This window comes from Heterocephalus glaber, unplaced genomic scaffold (genome assembly GCF_053883595.1).
Source record: "Heterocephalus glaber isolate CG9 unplaced genomic scaffold, H.glaber_assembly_v1.0 deba00001608, whole genome shotgun sequence".
NCBI lineage: Eukaryota > Metazoa > Chordata > Mammalia > Rodentia > Bathyergidae > Heterocephalus > Heterocephalus glaber.
Window position 1 is genome coordinate 7962880 of NW_028258379.1, and position 14319 is coordinate 7977198.

A 14319-nucleotide genomic window follows, 5' to 3' on the forward strand; every position below is an offset into this window, starting at 1 on the left:
AATCAAAACTTAATAGAGAAAAATTTAACAAAGAACACTTGGGTAATTTTTTTAATATTACTCTTAAGCCAAGCATTTTAACCCAGCAACCTTTTTGCCTCTAGTTTCCTCTAATTCAGGGAAAAGCTGTGGCACCAAATGATAGCCTGGAAATGCTGAATTTATGTCATTTTCCCTTCCCTTGTCTAGTGGACTGTCTTAGTTCTTTTCTCATTGCTGAGACAGAATACTCAACACCCAAAGTTAAGGGAGGAAAAGTTTGTTTGGCTTACAGTTTGTAGAGATTTCCATCCACAGTTGGCTAACTCCAAGGCAGGGCAACATGGCAGAGGGGCAACACAAGGAGAAACAGTTCATGGTGGGCAGAAGGTAGCAAAGCAACAAAGTAGCAAAGAAGCAACAGTTGACAAGCCTCTTTCTATCCCTTATATCTTATCTAGGCTACCCGCCTTTGGGCAGGTAGCACTCACATCATTAATCCTAGTGCCCTTAACACACTGTAGAATACTATTCTAACCACCTCTGAAAAACCCCAAGTATGACTCTGTGAGGCTTTGGGGTACATCTAGGCACAAGCCATAACAAGGCCTTGGGCATAGATCTACACATGTCTTTTTTCTCATTGAAACTAGAGGCGACTGTTGAAACCAGAGTATCATCCAGTAATAAAGTAGGAAAATTCAACTGAGGTTTTAATGACTGGTAATCTTACTTGTTTTATAAAGAAGTTTAAAATATCTTATATTTCTAAGCTGTGGTAAAAAAATAAATAAATATATATTTTCCAAGGTTGAGTAGACTAAAATATTAGCAATGCTGACAGCATTTTTCTCAATCTGGAGAGGTTCTTTTTAATCACTTTCCCACATGTAGGGCTTATAAAATTCAAGTCTTGGCATACAGATCACATTGCCTACTGTTAAAACTGTCCAAGCTGGGATTTATTTGCATCAGAAAAGCCCATTGAAATCCAAAACACATGTATCCTTAGCTTCTAGATGCTAAGACATAGTTCTAATGTCACAGTATCATCAGCAACCCATAAATGTGAAATTGATGATCACCATTAGTTTACAGAAATATACTACCAAACGAACTATAAGTCCTTCATTGAAATTTCTGCAGGTATTTCAGAGCTTTGATTTGGTAATGATCCCATGATTCAGGGAACAGAACACCTACCTCCACGTACTATCATTTATCTGTTAGGGTAGGCATATAACACATATGTACCTTGTATTATATGCTTACCTTAAAATATCTAGAGATATAGAGAGAAAATACTAGTTACAAAGTAAAATCCAATATTTGAATTGATACATTTTTAAACAAATGAAAATTAGAGAAAATATTTGTTTATTTACTTACTTATGAGCACCAAAGCTAACTTTTCAGGAGCTTGCATTAGAAAATCATAATTTCTAACAGCTATCAAATGGTTTCCGGTCTCTGTATTTGGCCAATCAATGATAGAAGTATCAGGGAAACTAAATTCTACTGATCAGAAATTGTTAGATTTTTCTGTTTGAAATTACACACCCTTCTCTGATTGTAGGGCACTGAAGAACTTGAAGTGCGAATTCTAGTGCAGGCTCGGCCAGGCCAAGATATTAGGTAAGTTCCTAACATATAGAATGTATAGCCAAGTTTTCTATCTACCTCATCATAAACTCAGGAGAACATGACTGTTACAAATTCACAGCAATGTCAAATATCCATGTTCCTTGGAGTTTAATAAGAAACAAAGTGAATTTTCTGAATTCTATATCCCATGTCTGCCCTGCCTACTTTTTAAGAAAATGATAAAGATAAATGAAATAATCAACAGAGAGGAAGGTAAAATTATAAACCTACATAATCCACAGGTAATTCTATCTATAAATAACCCAAAATTATCCAACCCCTTCCCTAAATTATCTAGAAATTGATATTAACACATAATGAAAGAGTTGAGTATTTACACAGTTAGATGATAGTGCATCTTTTACTGACTACTCTTAATAATAGAATAACCTGCTTCCCCTCACAAACAAAAATGAGTCTATTGTCCTACCATAAATAGTGCATATGCTTTAAATTACTTTTCTTACAACGGAATGTTTGCCTAGATTCCATTAATACTAATTTGTCCAACATCCCAGTGTAACACAGGCTATGCATCTCCCATCCCTATAGCAACAGGGCAAGGTGAATGAATATACCTCTGTGACCTCGGATTAGGACCAACCTAAATAGTCATTAGAAATTATTTCTGCAAATGTAACCTCACTAACATTATTATCCCTACAAAGCTAACCTGCTGTGGGTCTCTGTTAATGGCACTAGGTATTTCCATACAAATCTTTCCTTTATGTTAGAGAAAGTTTGCAATTGGTACTTCCAAATACATGTAGTACAAACCAATTTGTAAAATAATGTTTAAAGATGAAGTGATATATTTTCATTTAGCAGTACTGTTAATAGAAGTACTGTTTCTGTCTTCTGTTGTGTTAACTTTTTTAAAAAGAGTTTTTTAAATGTCTTTATTTGATTATTTTGCTCCTGCCTCATCTGTGGATATTTTTCTCCCCTTGAATCTCTTCCTTCTCTGACACTACAATTTCCTTCTGAGTTGAGAAAATGTTATTCTTACCGTTCTACTTTAACTTTCAGACCCATCGGCCATGACATTAAAAGAGGAGAATGCGTTTTGGCCAAAGGAACCCACATGGGCCCCTCAGAAATCGGTCTCCTGGCAACTGTAGGAGTCACAGAGGTTGAAGTTAATAAGTTTCCAGTTGTTGCAGTCATGTCAACAGGGAATGAGGTAAAAAAAAAAAAAAAAAAAAAAAAATTAGGAGAGAGGGCTTTCAAGATAAAGACATTTCTGACATGTGTTCTATGTTATAAATAGAAGATTGTAGTTTCTGGATCTTACCAATGGGATTACATTCCTATAAAAAGAAAATAAGTTGGCTTCGGGGTGTAGTTCAAGTACAGAAGATGAGAAGGAAAACTAGAAATTACATAATAAGAAATGTTCCCTTCCATTTATTAGAATGAAATATTATAAGCAGTGACCTTTCCATATGTTCAGTACACATAAATAAAGAACATTAGCAGCAAGCTATAGATATCAAACTGTGCAAACTCAATACTTTGTCTGTTAGGGCAATGACTTGTGCTTATCCTGTTGCTGAAATGATGGGCCACCCAGAGTGGGAAATAAATCAGTGAGTGAGGATACTATGCTTTGTCCTTATTTAAAGTTCCATGAGATCTTTAGCCACCAGGAGGGACTTGATAATCATTTTTTTCTCTTCTGATAGTATCTTTAGTGCATACTATTAAAAAATGGTTTAGAAAGGGAATTTAGTCATTCTTTTTCTAAGAAATTTTGAAAAACGTCTGCTTACTATTTTGCCTATGTTGCTAAAAACCTCACACTGATAATATTGAAAGTGAATCTGCTGCTGGAAATTTAAAGCCTTAAAGCAAAATTTGAAACTACTGAAATTCTAAAAAATAATTCCTTCAGACCATACTATTAAAGAAAAGATTTAACACAGCTACGTTTTGTTTTTAATCTCTAACTTTATTCTGAAAGTACCCCTTCATTAGCATTTTTAATTTCTCAAGGCCTTGGAAATGAAAATGACTCTTTGGAATTCCAATGACTCTTATGATTCTTTAAGACAAAGGAAAAAATAGAATCTTTTGTTTTGCTGATGGAGTACTAAGTCAACATTTTGCTTATGGCCCAGTATAGGTACAGTAGTCATTCCTGAAACTATTGAATGACCTGAAACAAATATTCTTTTCAATCTGATCTATAAAATGATGATTTTAATATCCCTAGGACCAACTGGCACTATATTTAGCATCAGGAAGAAATTTCTTTTAAAATAATTGACTCAGTGAACCATTCTTATTTGTGATTTACTTAAATGTTTTGGGCAACTAAGTTCACGGGATTTGGGAAAGGTACATAGAATAACCAAACTCATAAATAACTATTATTAGGAAACTTTATTTGGGCTATGTCACTCATAGTCTTTCTAATGTTTTTGTAGCACTGGACTAATATTGTTTGTTAACCCCCAGAGTATATTAGTAGTATTTTTAAAGCCACTTTTTACATGCTATTAAAACTACTTACTGGTCATAAGGAAAGGTGATAGAGTGTTAACAGAGATGATATTTCTATCATAGAGTCTAAGGAAGAATTTATGGTTTTAGTTCCCTGTCCCCACAGAACTCATTATCCCTGAAGAGGCTTTGAGTGATTCTATATGACTCCGTTCTCTTACTTACTCTGGCCTGCTATACTTAGCATGGTTTTCAAGGGAATTAATATTCCAGATTTACTCATTTCCCATTATAGATGCACTAGTCATTCCCTAAAACTACTGATTTACATAAAATATTCTTTTCATTTTGATATATATAGCAATGATTTTAATATCCCTAGGACCAATTGGCAATATATTTAGCATCAGAAAGGAATTTGCTTCTAATTCCTACAATCTCTGGTTCCATATTGGCCAACATCCTACCCTCATCCTATTCAAAATTAGCTTTTGCCATGACCATATAGTTTAGTTTAGCACAACAGATGTTTCTTGGGTACCTCTGTGCCAGGCAAGAGAGAGATTAAAAAAGAGACAAATAAAGCATAGTATCTCTCCTGACAGCTTGTGATTCTCTGATGTGTAGTAAGCAATAGGCCCTCCCAAAAAACCTTTTTCATTACTTTCAGAGGCCAAAAGAAATTGCATTTATCTGTTAGTGTGGCAAGGCTATAATTCAGCTGGTCACAGTGCCAGGTTCCTTTATATGTGCTGTTTCTCCTTGATATGTTTGGTTTCACATATGTCTACTTCTTACAACCAACACGACATTGTAAGAAGTAAGTAAGAAGTTGCCTTAAGCAACACAAAGAATATCATAGAAGATGTCTATGTATATTATTCAAATCCTGCTCAATATTTTAACTGTATAACCTTGAAGATGAGAGAATTCTTTCACAATTAAGGAAATAGATTTATCAACTGTAACACAGAGTAACTAATTTAGACATTTGTTGATTTCAACAGGCTATACATATTAAAATTTCGATAATACCATTAATTGATTGTGGGCATGAATTCCCACCTTCATAAACTTGTTCAATAAATGTATACCAAACATCTGTTACATGCCATAATGCTCACCAAGGGGTTCTCTTAACTAAACATTCAGATTTGAAGGCTGAGACTGTAGATCAGAGGTAGAGTATTTGCTGAGCATGTGCAAGGCCCAGAGTTGAAACTCTAGCACCACAAAAAAAGTTGGAAGGAAGGAAGGAAGGAAGGAAGGAAGGAAGGAAGGAAGGAGAAGGGAAGGGGAGGGGAGGGGAGGGGAGAAAGAAAGAGAGAAAGAGAAAGAAGAAAGAAGGAAGGAAAGGAAGGAGAAAAAGAAAGAAAGGAAGGAAGGAAAGAAAAAAGAAAGAAAGAAAGAAAAAGAAAGGAAGGAAGGAAAGAAAGAAAGAAGAAAGGGGGCAGGGAGGGAGGGAAGGAAGGAAGGAAGGAGGGAAGGAATCAGACTAATAAGACATTGAATAGACCATGGCTTGAACTCATTTGCTTGGAAAGGTATTGAACAAGAATCTCAGGTCCAGCAGAGCAATATAGGTTTTCTTCTTCAGAGGGACTTACACTCTTAGCAGTCCACATAGCTATCCATAGCTATTCTATTTATTCTCCAAGTGACAGCTTAGGTAAAGGGAATAAGACTCATACTAGGAGAGTGTGGGAGACACCCTGACTTAGAACCCACATGTTCTATATAGGAATCAATATTTCTTATAACAATCTTGGTTAGATAGTTTCCAGGCCCTCTACAAGGTAAATGCCTAGTTATAAATATCACCACACACGGAAACTCAAACCTAGGACTTCCCACTAGGTATTTATAGTTCATTTATAGTGTCACCCAGGCTATATACAAGTACTGGAGATCATTTTTACCATAGTCAGTATTACCTAGCCAGACATACTGATCCACCCCCATATTCCTAGCACTCTGGGAAGCCGAAGCAGGAGGTTCAGAAGTTCAAGCCCAGTGTGGATGACTTAGCAAGACCTATCTCAAAAGAAAAAATTTTAAAAGGCCTGTGGATGTAACTCAGTGCTAAGGCCTTGAGTTCAATCCCCAATAACATAGAAAGAGGGAGGGGGTGGAGAAAGAGAAAGAGCAAGAAAGGGAGGGAGGAAAAGAGGAAAAAGTTGCCTAGTAATAAGATGATGTTTTATCTTTATCAAATTTCTAAAGTAACAGAGCTAGAAGCAGAGCATTTTCTATAGAAAATTAGAAAACAATAATAAAACTGACTAAAAATCAGTCTGCTTTCTATTATCACCATGTACTGGCAATTCTAAACAATGATAGTAATAAAAATATTCCTCTCCACTAGGTCATACCACCCTTCCTCACTCAGTGTGCTGCTTATGCAGGCAGTGTTCTGATACTGCTGATCTGCTCGTACAGAATTTATATTCTAATTGGGAGTTTATCAATAAATAAATAGTGATAAGTTGTATGAAGAAAAATTTTAAAAGACAAGATTATAAAGAGTGTTAGTAGAAGAGGTATGTACCAGATATTATCTGTTGAAATTTACCCCACTTCACCCCTTGTATACTGCCCCGTCTAACAATCAGTCTGGAAACCTAAAAATTAGATGTGCTATGCTCTGCAGCTGTGGTCTAATTAGGTTCTGTCACTGGAATGCATTCACATGATATTAAAATGTGATAAAGTAGAAGCATCAGCAGCAGTACAATTCTCTCAACTTAGTAATAACACTCCACCCACCAACAGCCTTGGAGATAATGCCTTCATGCAGTCACTCACCTTTGGTAACACAATTTTCTCCTTTTGCCCCGTCAACTTTCACAACACATTTATAATGAATTCCCCACATTAAACACTCCCTACTCCCATCCCCCTCCCTTTGAAATATCTAGAAGAGATTTTTATTTTCCTGTCTAGACATGACTGTTGAAGTCTTCTATTATAGATAGGATAAAAAAGCCTCACTGATAAAATGGAATTTGAATGCATTGAGAGTATATGCCCTGTAGGGGACCTGTGTTCTAGACAGAGGAAACAGCAAAAGGTAAATCCCCATTTATCGTGATTAAGGAACACCAGAAGATCAATATGGCAAGAAGCAAAATAAAAGGTGCTGACTTTGGAGAGGTAACAGAAGCTAGATCATTTTATTCTAAAGGGCCGCTTTTGAGGCAAGAAAACAACGTGGAACATAAGGGAACATACTATGTCTTAAATTTTAAGTGTACTCTGCTTCTACATAGCATGTGGGGACAGTAGGGACAAGAGGAAAAGTAAAGAGACTAGTTAGAAAGCTATTCAGTTCAGTAGTAAAATATTTGGACCAGGGGGTAACAGTAGAGATGGTGAGATATAATAGACTCAGGATATCTTTTGAAGGTAAAGCTAGCAGGACTTGTTGCAGATTTTAAAATAGAATATAAGAGGGCCAAGGATGTAGCTCAGTGGCACCACACCTGCCTGGCAAAAGCAAGGTCCGGAGTTTCATTCCCAGTACTAGAAAAAAGGAAAAAATAAAAATAGGATATAAGAAAATATATGAGTCAAGATGATCGCTTCTCGGCCTTTTGGCTAAGGTCAAGTGTAAGAATCAAGATGAACTCAAGGTTTTTCCCTAAGCAAATCTAAGGATAGTTGTTTACCTAGAAATATCAGGGAATAGAAATCAGGGATTCTATTTCAAACGTGTCAAGTTTGAGATACCTGTTAGAAACTCCACTAGAAATATTGATGAAACAATCCCTCTCCCTCTCTCTCGTCTCTTTTCCTCTTTTCCCCTCTTCCTCTCTCCTCCTCTCCTTCTTTACCTTTCTCTCCCTCCCCCCATACACACAGATCTGGGTTTATTAATCTTCACTGTGTCTTTGCTTATTCTGTTCCATCTTTTATCATTTTCCCAGCTATTGTCAATAACCGAGGCCTATACAAACAAGTTTGTTTTGTTTTTGTGGCACTGGAGATTGAACCCAGGGTTTCATGCATGTCAGGCATGTGCTGTACCACTGAGCTACATCCCCAGCCCAGAATTTTGAATTTTATTTATGTAAAAGTGTAAAGTTTCTGTGTAATCATCATTGGGGTCTTCCAAAAGTAACCATTGTTACAAAAACTGGATTCTTTAAAACCTTACCCCCACTAATAAGAGAAAAAAAGAAAGGAGGTTGAAAGACTTCCCAGTATTCAAAGACTAGCCAGTATTGCTATCTGCCTTATGATTCAAGCAACTCAAAGAGATTAATCCTCGTTTTATAAAACAGGAAATTGATACTCAAAAACAACCTGCCCATCATATATCTTGTGTAAGTGGTACAGACTGATTTCCCACCTAAATCTTTTGGCTACGATGTCTTTTTTACACTATATCACAATGCTTCCCACTTAAATTTTTCAATGGCAATCTCTGAAACCTATCCAATTAGGTAGTCCATTACTTTCTTGTAAGCCATACTTCTTGCCTAGATTAAAGGCCATGGCTCACCACTTTAAAGACGCCCTCACTAGTACTTTCTAGTTTAAATCCTTTAATCTATTCTTTTGCTTATATGCTAATGCCCAAACCAGGGCCAAGGATTTAGCTCGGTGGCACCATGCCTGCCTCACAAGAGCAAGGTCTTGAGTTCTATCCCCAGTACCAAAAAAAAAAAAACTAAATCATTCCATCCTCCACTTTCTCCATTTTGTTCTCAAGCAGAAAAGCATTACTAAAGAAATTCATAGACTTGTGAGTGCCTATCCAACTTGAAATTTCTGCCATTTAATCTCAACCTGGAACTTAAAGTTGTTCAGTAATTCTTTTCTAACTGTCTTGTTGATTCTCTGACACATTCCTCAAGTGGACAAGTTAGTCATGCATTCCATACCCTCTTTAAACATCAGTAGCAGTCCTGCTTTCCTACACTTGGCAGATGACTTTACCACCCTAAGTTTTTTAAAAAGTTAAAAAACGTCTGTTCAAAATGAGCTAGAGGAAGACTTCCTTATCATCCCTACCCACTACCTCAAAATTTCTCCTATTCCTTCAGATATCTTCCTTTATTCTAACCCAAAGGAAAAGGTACTTACTTCACGAACCTTTTTTTTAATCTTCCTGGGACCTTTTATTTCTAAATCTTTGTTGTTGTTGTTGTTTATCCTTGATGTCTTTGTTTTCTCTCTAGAGGTTCCTCCTACTTCTATGTCAAAATATACAGAGATTACTATTATCATAAGAAAATTTGTATTTAAACACCCTGTTCATCCTTGAGCTACTGCATTATTCCCTTTCATTTCACTACTAGCTTTGTCAAAAGAGAAGTCTATACCTACTGCCTTTCCTTCATTATCCACTTTTTCTTAAAACAAGAATATGATTAGTACTTCATTACTGTATAACAGAAACTGCTTTAATGAGGACACTAATAACCTCCTAACCTCCAAATTCCCCTGTGACAGTCATCCTTCTTAACCTATGTGTACCATTCAATATCAATTACATTCCTTACCTACCACTATAAAATTGTTTCTTTCTGTAACTCTGTTCTCTCTTGATGCCCTACTATTTTTTTCTTTCTATTGTTATTTACTCTTCTACCATGACCTAAATGGAGTGTTCCTCCAAGATTCTGTTGTCTATTGGGTCCTCCACACTCTCTGAATTCTCCTTAGAGTTTTCGTCTTATGTCAAATATCTGCAGATAATTTCTTATATCTGTAGTCCCAATTCTGACCTCTTTTGTAAATTCAAGCCTCTATTTTCACCTTCCTTTGGATAGTTCCGCCTGATATTCCACCATTTTCTAATCTCACTCACTATGCTTCCCTTGATCCCATCTAAAGAATACCTCTTTCCTGTATTGCCTCATTTTATAATATTACTCTTCTTCAAGATTATTTTCACTATCATTAGTGACCTTTGTAAATTGTTTTTAAAAATTTATTGTAGTAAAATTTACAATCTTAATTATTTTTTATGTAAATTCAACAGTGTTAATTATATTCACATTCTTGTACAACCACTTACCAGAAGTCTTTTCATCTTACCAAATAGAAACTCTATATCCATTAACAGTTTTCCAATACGCTCTTACACCTGCCTCTGAAAACTGCCGTTCTACCCTCTCCCTCTAGATAGCTCATATAGGTGGGATTATACAATATTTGTCTTTTTGTGATTGCCATCTTGCACTTAGCAGAATGCCCTCAAGGTTAATCTATATTGCAGCATGTGTCAAAATTTCCTTCCTTTTTAAAGATGAATAATAATCCACTGTATGTGTATATCGTATCTTGTTTACCCATTCTGTTGATAGACATTTGAGTTGTAGCTACCTTTGGGGTATTGCGAATAATACAAAAACTACAAATATCTCTTTAAGATCTTGCTTTCAGTTTTTTTAGTATATACTCATCAGTTGTATTATAAAGAAATTAGATTCTAGTTAACAGTTTAATTACAGGAAATTAGAAAATATAAGTAAGATTTCATTCATTTACTTATTATATATTCAATCTGTACTATGTGCAAAATATTATTTATTTCCTGGGAATACAGTAGTAAATAAAAGGACAACCACCTCTGGCCTTATGAAACTTATACTCTGATGAAATCCACAAATGAGAAAGAAACCTCCTAATGTTTTGCTATATAGTTATCCAGTTTTATTTCTGTGCCCAGATAAATATATATATATGTTAAAAGTGGAAGTGCAATAAATACTATTTTATGATTTGCATTTTTTCACTTAAAACACCACATCACAAATATCTGAAGTGTCAGTAATACATATCTGTAATCTATCTTTGATGGATGCATAGCAATTCTATTGAATGTGTTTCACATAATTACCTTATTAGGCATTTAGTTTGTTTTAGGCATTTTTCCTATTAAAATAGAAAATGCAGAGCCGGGGATTTAGCTCAGTGGTTCCGCCACCTGCTCCGCAAGCGCAAGGACCTGAGTTCGATCCCCAGTACCAAAAAAAAAAGAATTAAAATAGAAAATGCTATGATGAACATCTAATTCTACTTGTATTTTGTATGTTTTTATTAAATTAATAGAATTGCTAGGTTGAAAGGTATGCCTTCTTTATCTTAAGGCTTTGGATAATGTTTTTGCATAATTACTTCCAAAAATGTACTCTTTAATCTTCCCTTAATTACTGTGAAGTGCCTGTTTTTCCATACCCTTGCTAACAGTATTATTATTGTTTTGTAATCTTTCATGGCCTACTTTTAGTTCTTGTCTTAATTCATTAATTCAGTAATTAAACAAATCCTATACCATCTAACCAGACTTCATGTCTGCATATCTCTTCTCATTAAAATCTAGTCACTTGAAAATATTATGTATCTTCAAACCATGTTCCACATGTTTCTTCCTACATGAGGCCCATTACCACACTCACTATATTTGTTCTCTTCCAGTTTTGACTACCTAGGTAAGCTTTATTTCAATCAGCCACACTGCATTTATCATATAATTCCTTGCACATACATCATACATACATCTCGGGGGGGGGGGGTTGTTTACTTGTTTGTTTTACAGTACTGGGGGCTGAAACTAGGGCCTTTGCACTGAGCTGCCCCTGCCCATTTTTTATTTTGAGAGAGTCTCACTAAGTTTCTAAGTTGCCCAGGTTGGCCTCAAACTTAACAATCCTCCTGCTCAGCTTCCCAGAATGCTAGGATTATAGGCCAGCACCACTAGCCCTGGCTTGTACATCTTTTTAAGAGTATTTTTGGTTATCATCAAATATTTTAAAAAGAGGGAAAATCATACATAAAATCACCATGCCTAGCATAAATTTATATTGCTAATTATATAGCTGTCATCATAATATACATAAAATTTTTCCTTTAAAAACTTAATATTATGCCAGGCATGGTGGCACACACCTGTAATCCCAGCACTTGGGAGGCTGAGGCAAGATCACTGTGAGTTTGAGGCCAGCCTAGGCTACATAGTGAGTTGAGGGTCAGCATGAACTGCATAGCGAGACCCTGTCTTAAAAAAAATTAACATTATATGAAAGCATTCTTATAACTTTATCTCCTTAAAAATTGTTTTGTTAGCTGCATAATATTATATGAGTATGTATACTTCTCCTTCCTTTACATACATATTCCTGTTCATTAAAGGACACATTACAGCTTTAAAAACACCAAAAGAGTGGTTCCCTCATTCCTGACATTAAAAGGAGAAATGAGGGCCAGGGATTTGGCTCAGTGGTGCCACCGCCTGCCTTGCAAGCACAAGGTCCTGAGTTCAATCCCCGGTACCAAAAAAAAAAAAAAAAAAAAGGAGAAATGAGAGGGCAGTCTCTAGAAAAACTTGTTAGGTTTTTTTTTTCTACTCTACTACCTATTTCCACTCCCATTCCCACTCTGCTGCTTCACGGAGATCTATTTTTCCCCTCCTTTTCTCCCTCCATCTTCCAATCCTTCTTTCAGCTCTCTATGTTTCCTTCCCAGTGCTCAAAGAACTGACCAGTGAGCTCACTAGAATGTACTCTTTTTCCACTTTGAGCCCACCACAATTTATAGAATATTTTACAATGATTAAGCACAGTGGTGCCTCAGAATAAGTTTCTACTGATTATTAACAGCACTAATTTATAGTATATGATAACATGTATCCCAGCTCTCCTCTGTACTGTGTCTGTATTTATGTTACCTATTATCTACATATCTATATATTTATAAATTATACCTATATGTTCTGTTGATAGATATATAGATAGACTCCATATATTACAAAACAGAAAAGTAGGCATTTTATTTCATCTTCAAAGTAATTGTGTAATTTGGGGGTGGGTGCTAGAGGTTGAATTTAGGGCATTATGCGTGCTAAGCAAATACTCTACCATTGAGCTAAACCCCTAATACCCTATACATTTCTATTTATAACAAATAATCTCAGGTATGGAGTTTAAATTTTATATTGAATTAACATTTTATATTAAGCTCTATCTCACAAGAGAATCGGGGTTTTTTAATTCTATTAAGTTTATTGGTACATTTTAGGTATACATTATGATCACATTCATCATTGGGAATTTGTACCTGTACATGATATATCTTGGTTCTTATGTTTCCCCATTCCCCTTTATTCCCTTCTACCCCTCCACCCCTCCCTATTTACAAAAACTTTGTTCCTGTTTTTTCCTTCTTTTCTCATATTTTTTCCTTTCCTTCTTTCCTTTCCCCCATTCCCCTCCCTACTTCCTCTTCCCTTTTGGACCTTTTCTTCTTCATTTCAATTATTCTATACTTATATTTCTTTTATTATAAGAGTTCTTGAAGATGATCATAAAAGGATGTTTTAGTCTCTCGTACTAAACTATAGCAACATATATTTATATATTGCCTCTATTCTAGAGATTTAACAGTACCTTAATTAATATTATCTCATTTATCTTCACTATACCCTTCCCTCTGTGATATGTTGGTAGTAAGTGTTACTATGCCTTCATAATTACAGCAATCAGTATTCCATAATGTATTCCCTAGAAGAAATATGGACTCCAAATACTACACCATCTGCAGTCCAAAGGATCAAAGGGTCAAGATGCCAACAGGAGACAAGCTACCACTACCAGTTGTAGCCCAAATCCTTGAGTCATAAAACTCCTTGTCTGGCTGGGCATGATGGTGCCCCTTTATAATTCCAGCACTCAGGAGGCTGAGGCAAGAGAAGCACTGCAAGTTTGAGGCCAACCTGGGATACATAATGAGTTCAAGGCCAGCCTGAACTACGTAACAAGACCCTATCAAAACAAAACAACAAAAAAACCCACCTTGTCTGTTTACCACCATATTCCCTTAAAGACAGTTGAAAAGAAATTCTCCTGCTTTATTCTTAACCCTAGATTCTAGACCCTTGGCTTAATATTTTGTAAATATTTATAGATCATATCTTATATAACACAGGTAGTATAAGAAATTGTTAATGGATAGAAAAAACATACTGGATAATCTTTTTTTTTATTAAATTCTTTTATTGGTACATTGTAGATATACAACACAATTACATTTCTCATTGGGAATTGTGCCTTTACATAATGCATCTTGGTTCTTATTTTTTCCCCATTCCTAGCCCTCCCTTCACCCCTCCACCCCTCCCTATTTACAGAGACCTTATTTCCATTTTTTCTAGTTCTCATCATTTTTCCTTTCCCTTCTTTCCTTTCCCCTGCCCCTCCCACTACCCCTACCCCTTTGGACCTTTTCTTCCTATTTTGCATTATC

At 35.7% G+C, this 14319-nt stretch overlaps 1 protein-coding gene across 34 annotated transcripts in view; it reads left to right on the plus strand.

The window, feature by feature from the left end:
- Gphn (gephyrin) overlaps window positions 1-14319 on the plus strand; it is a 589435-nt gene that overhangs the window by 512210 nt on the left and 62906 nt on the right. For all 34 annotated transcript variants that reach the window (XM_087195039.1, XM_087195042.1, XM_021247567.2 and 31 more), the window contains 2 exons: window positions 1556-1614; window positions 2653-2806. In XM_087195039.1, coding sequence (XP_087051165.1) covers window positions 1556-1614; window positions 2653-2806 — 213 coding nt within the window. The remainder of the gene's footprint in view (window positions 1-1555; window positions 1615-2652; window positions 2807-14319) is intronic.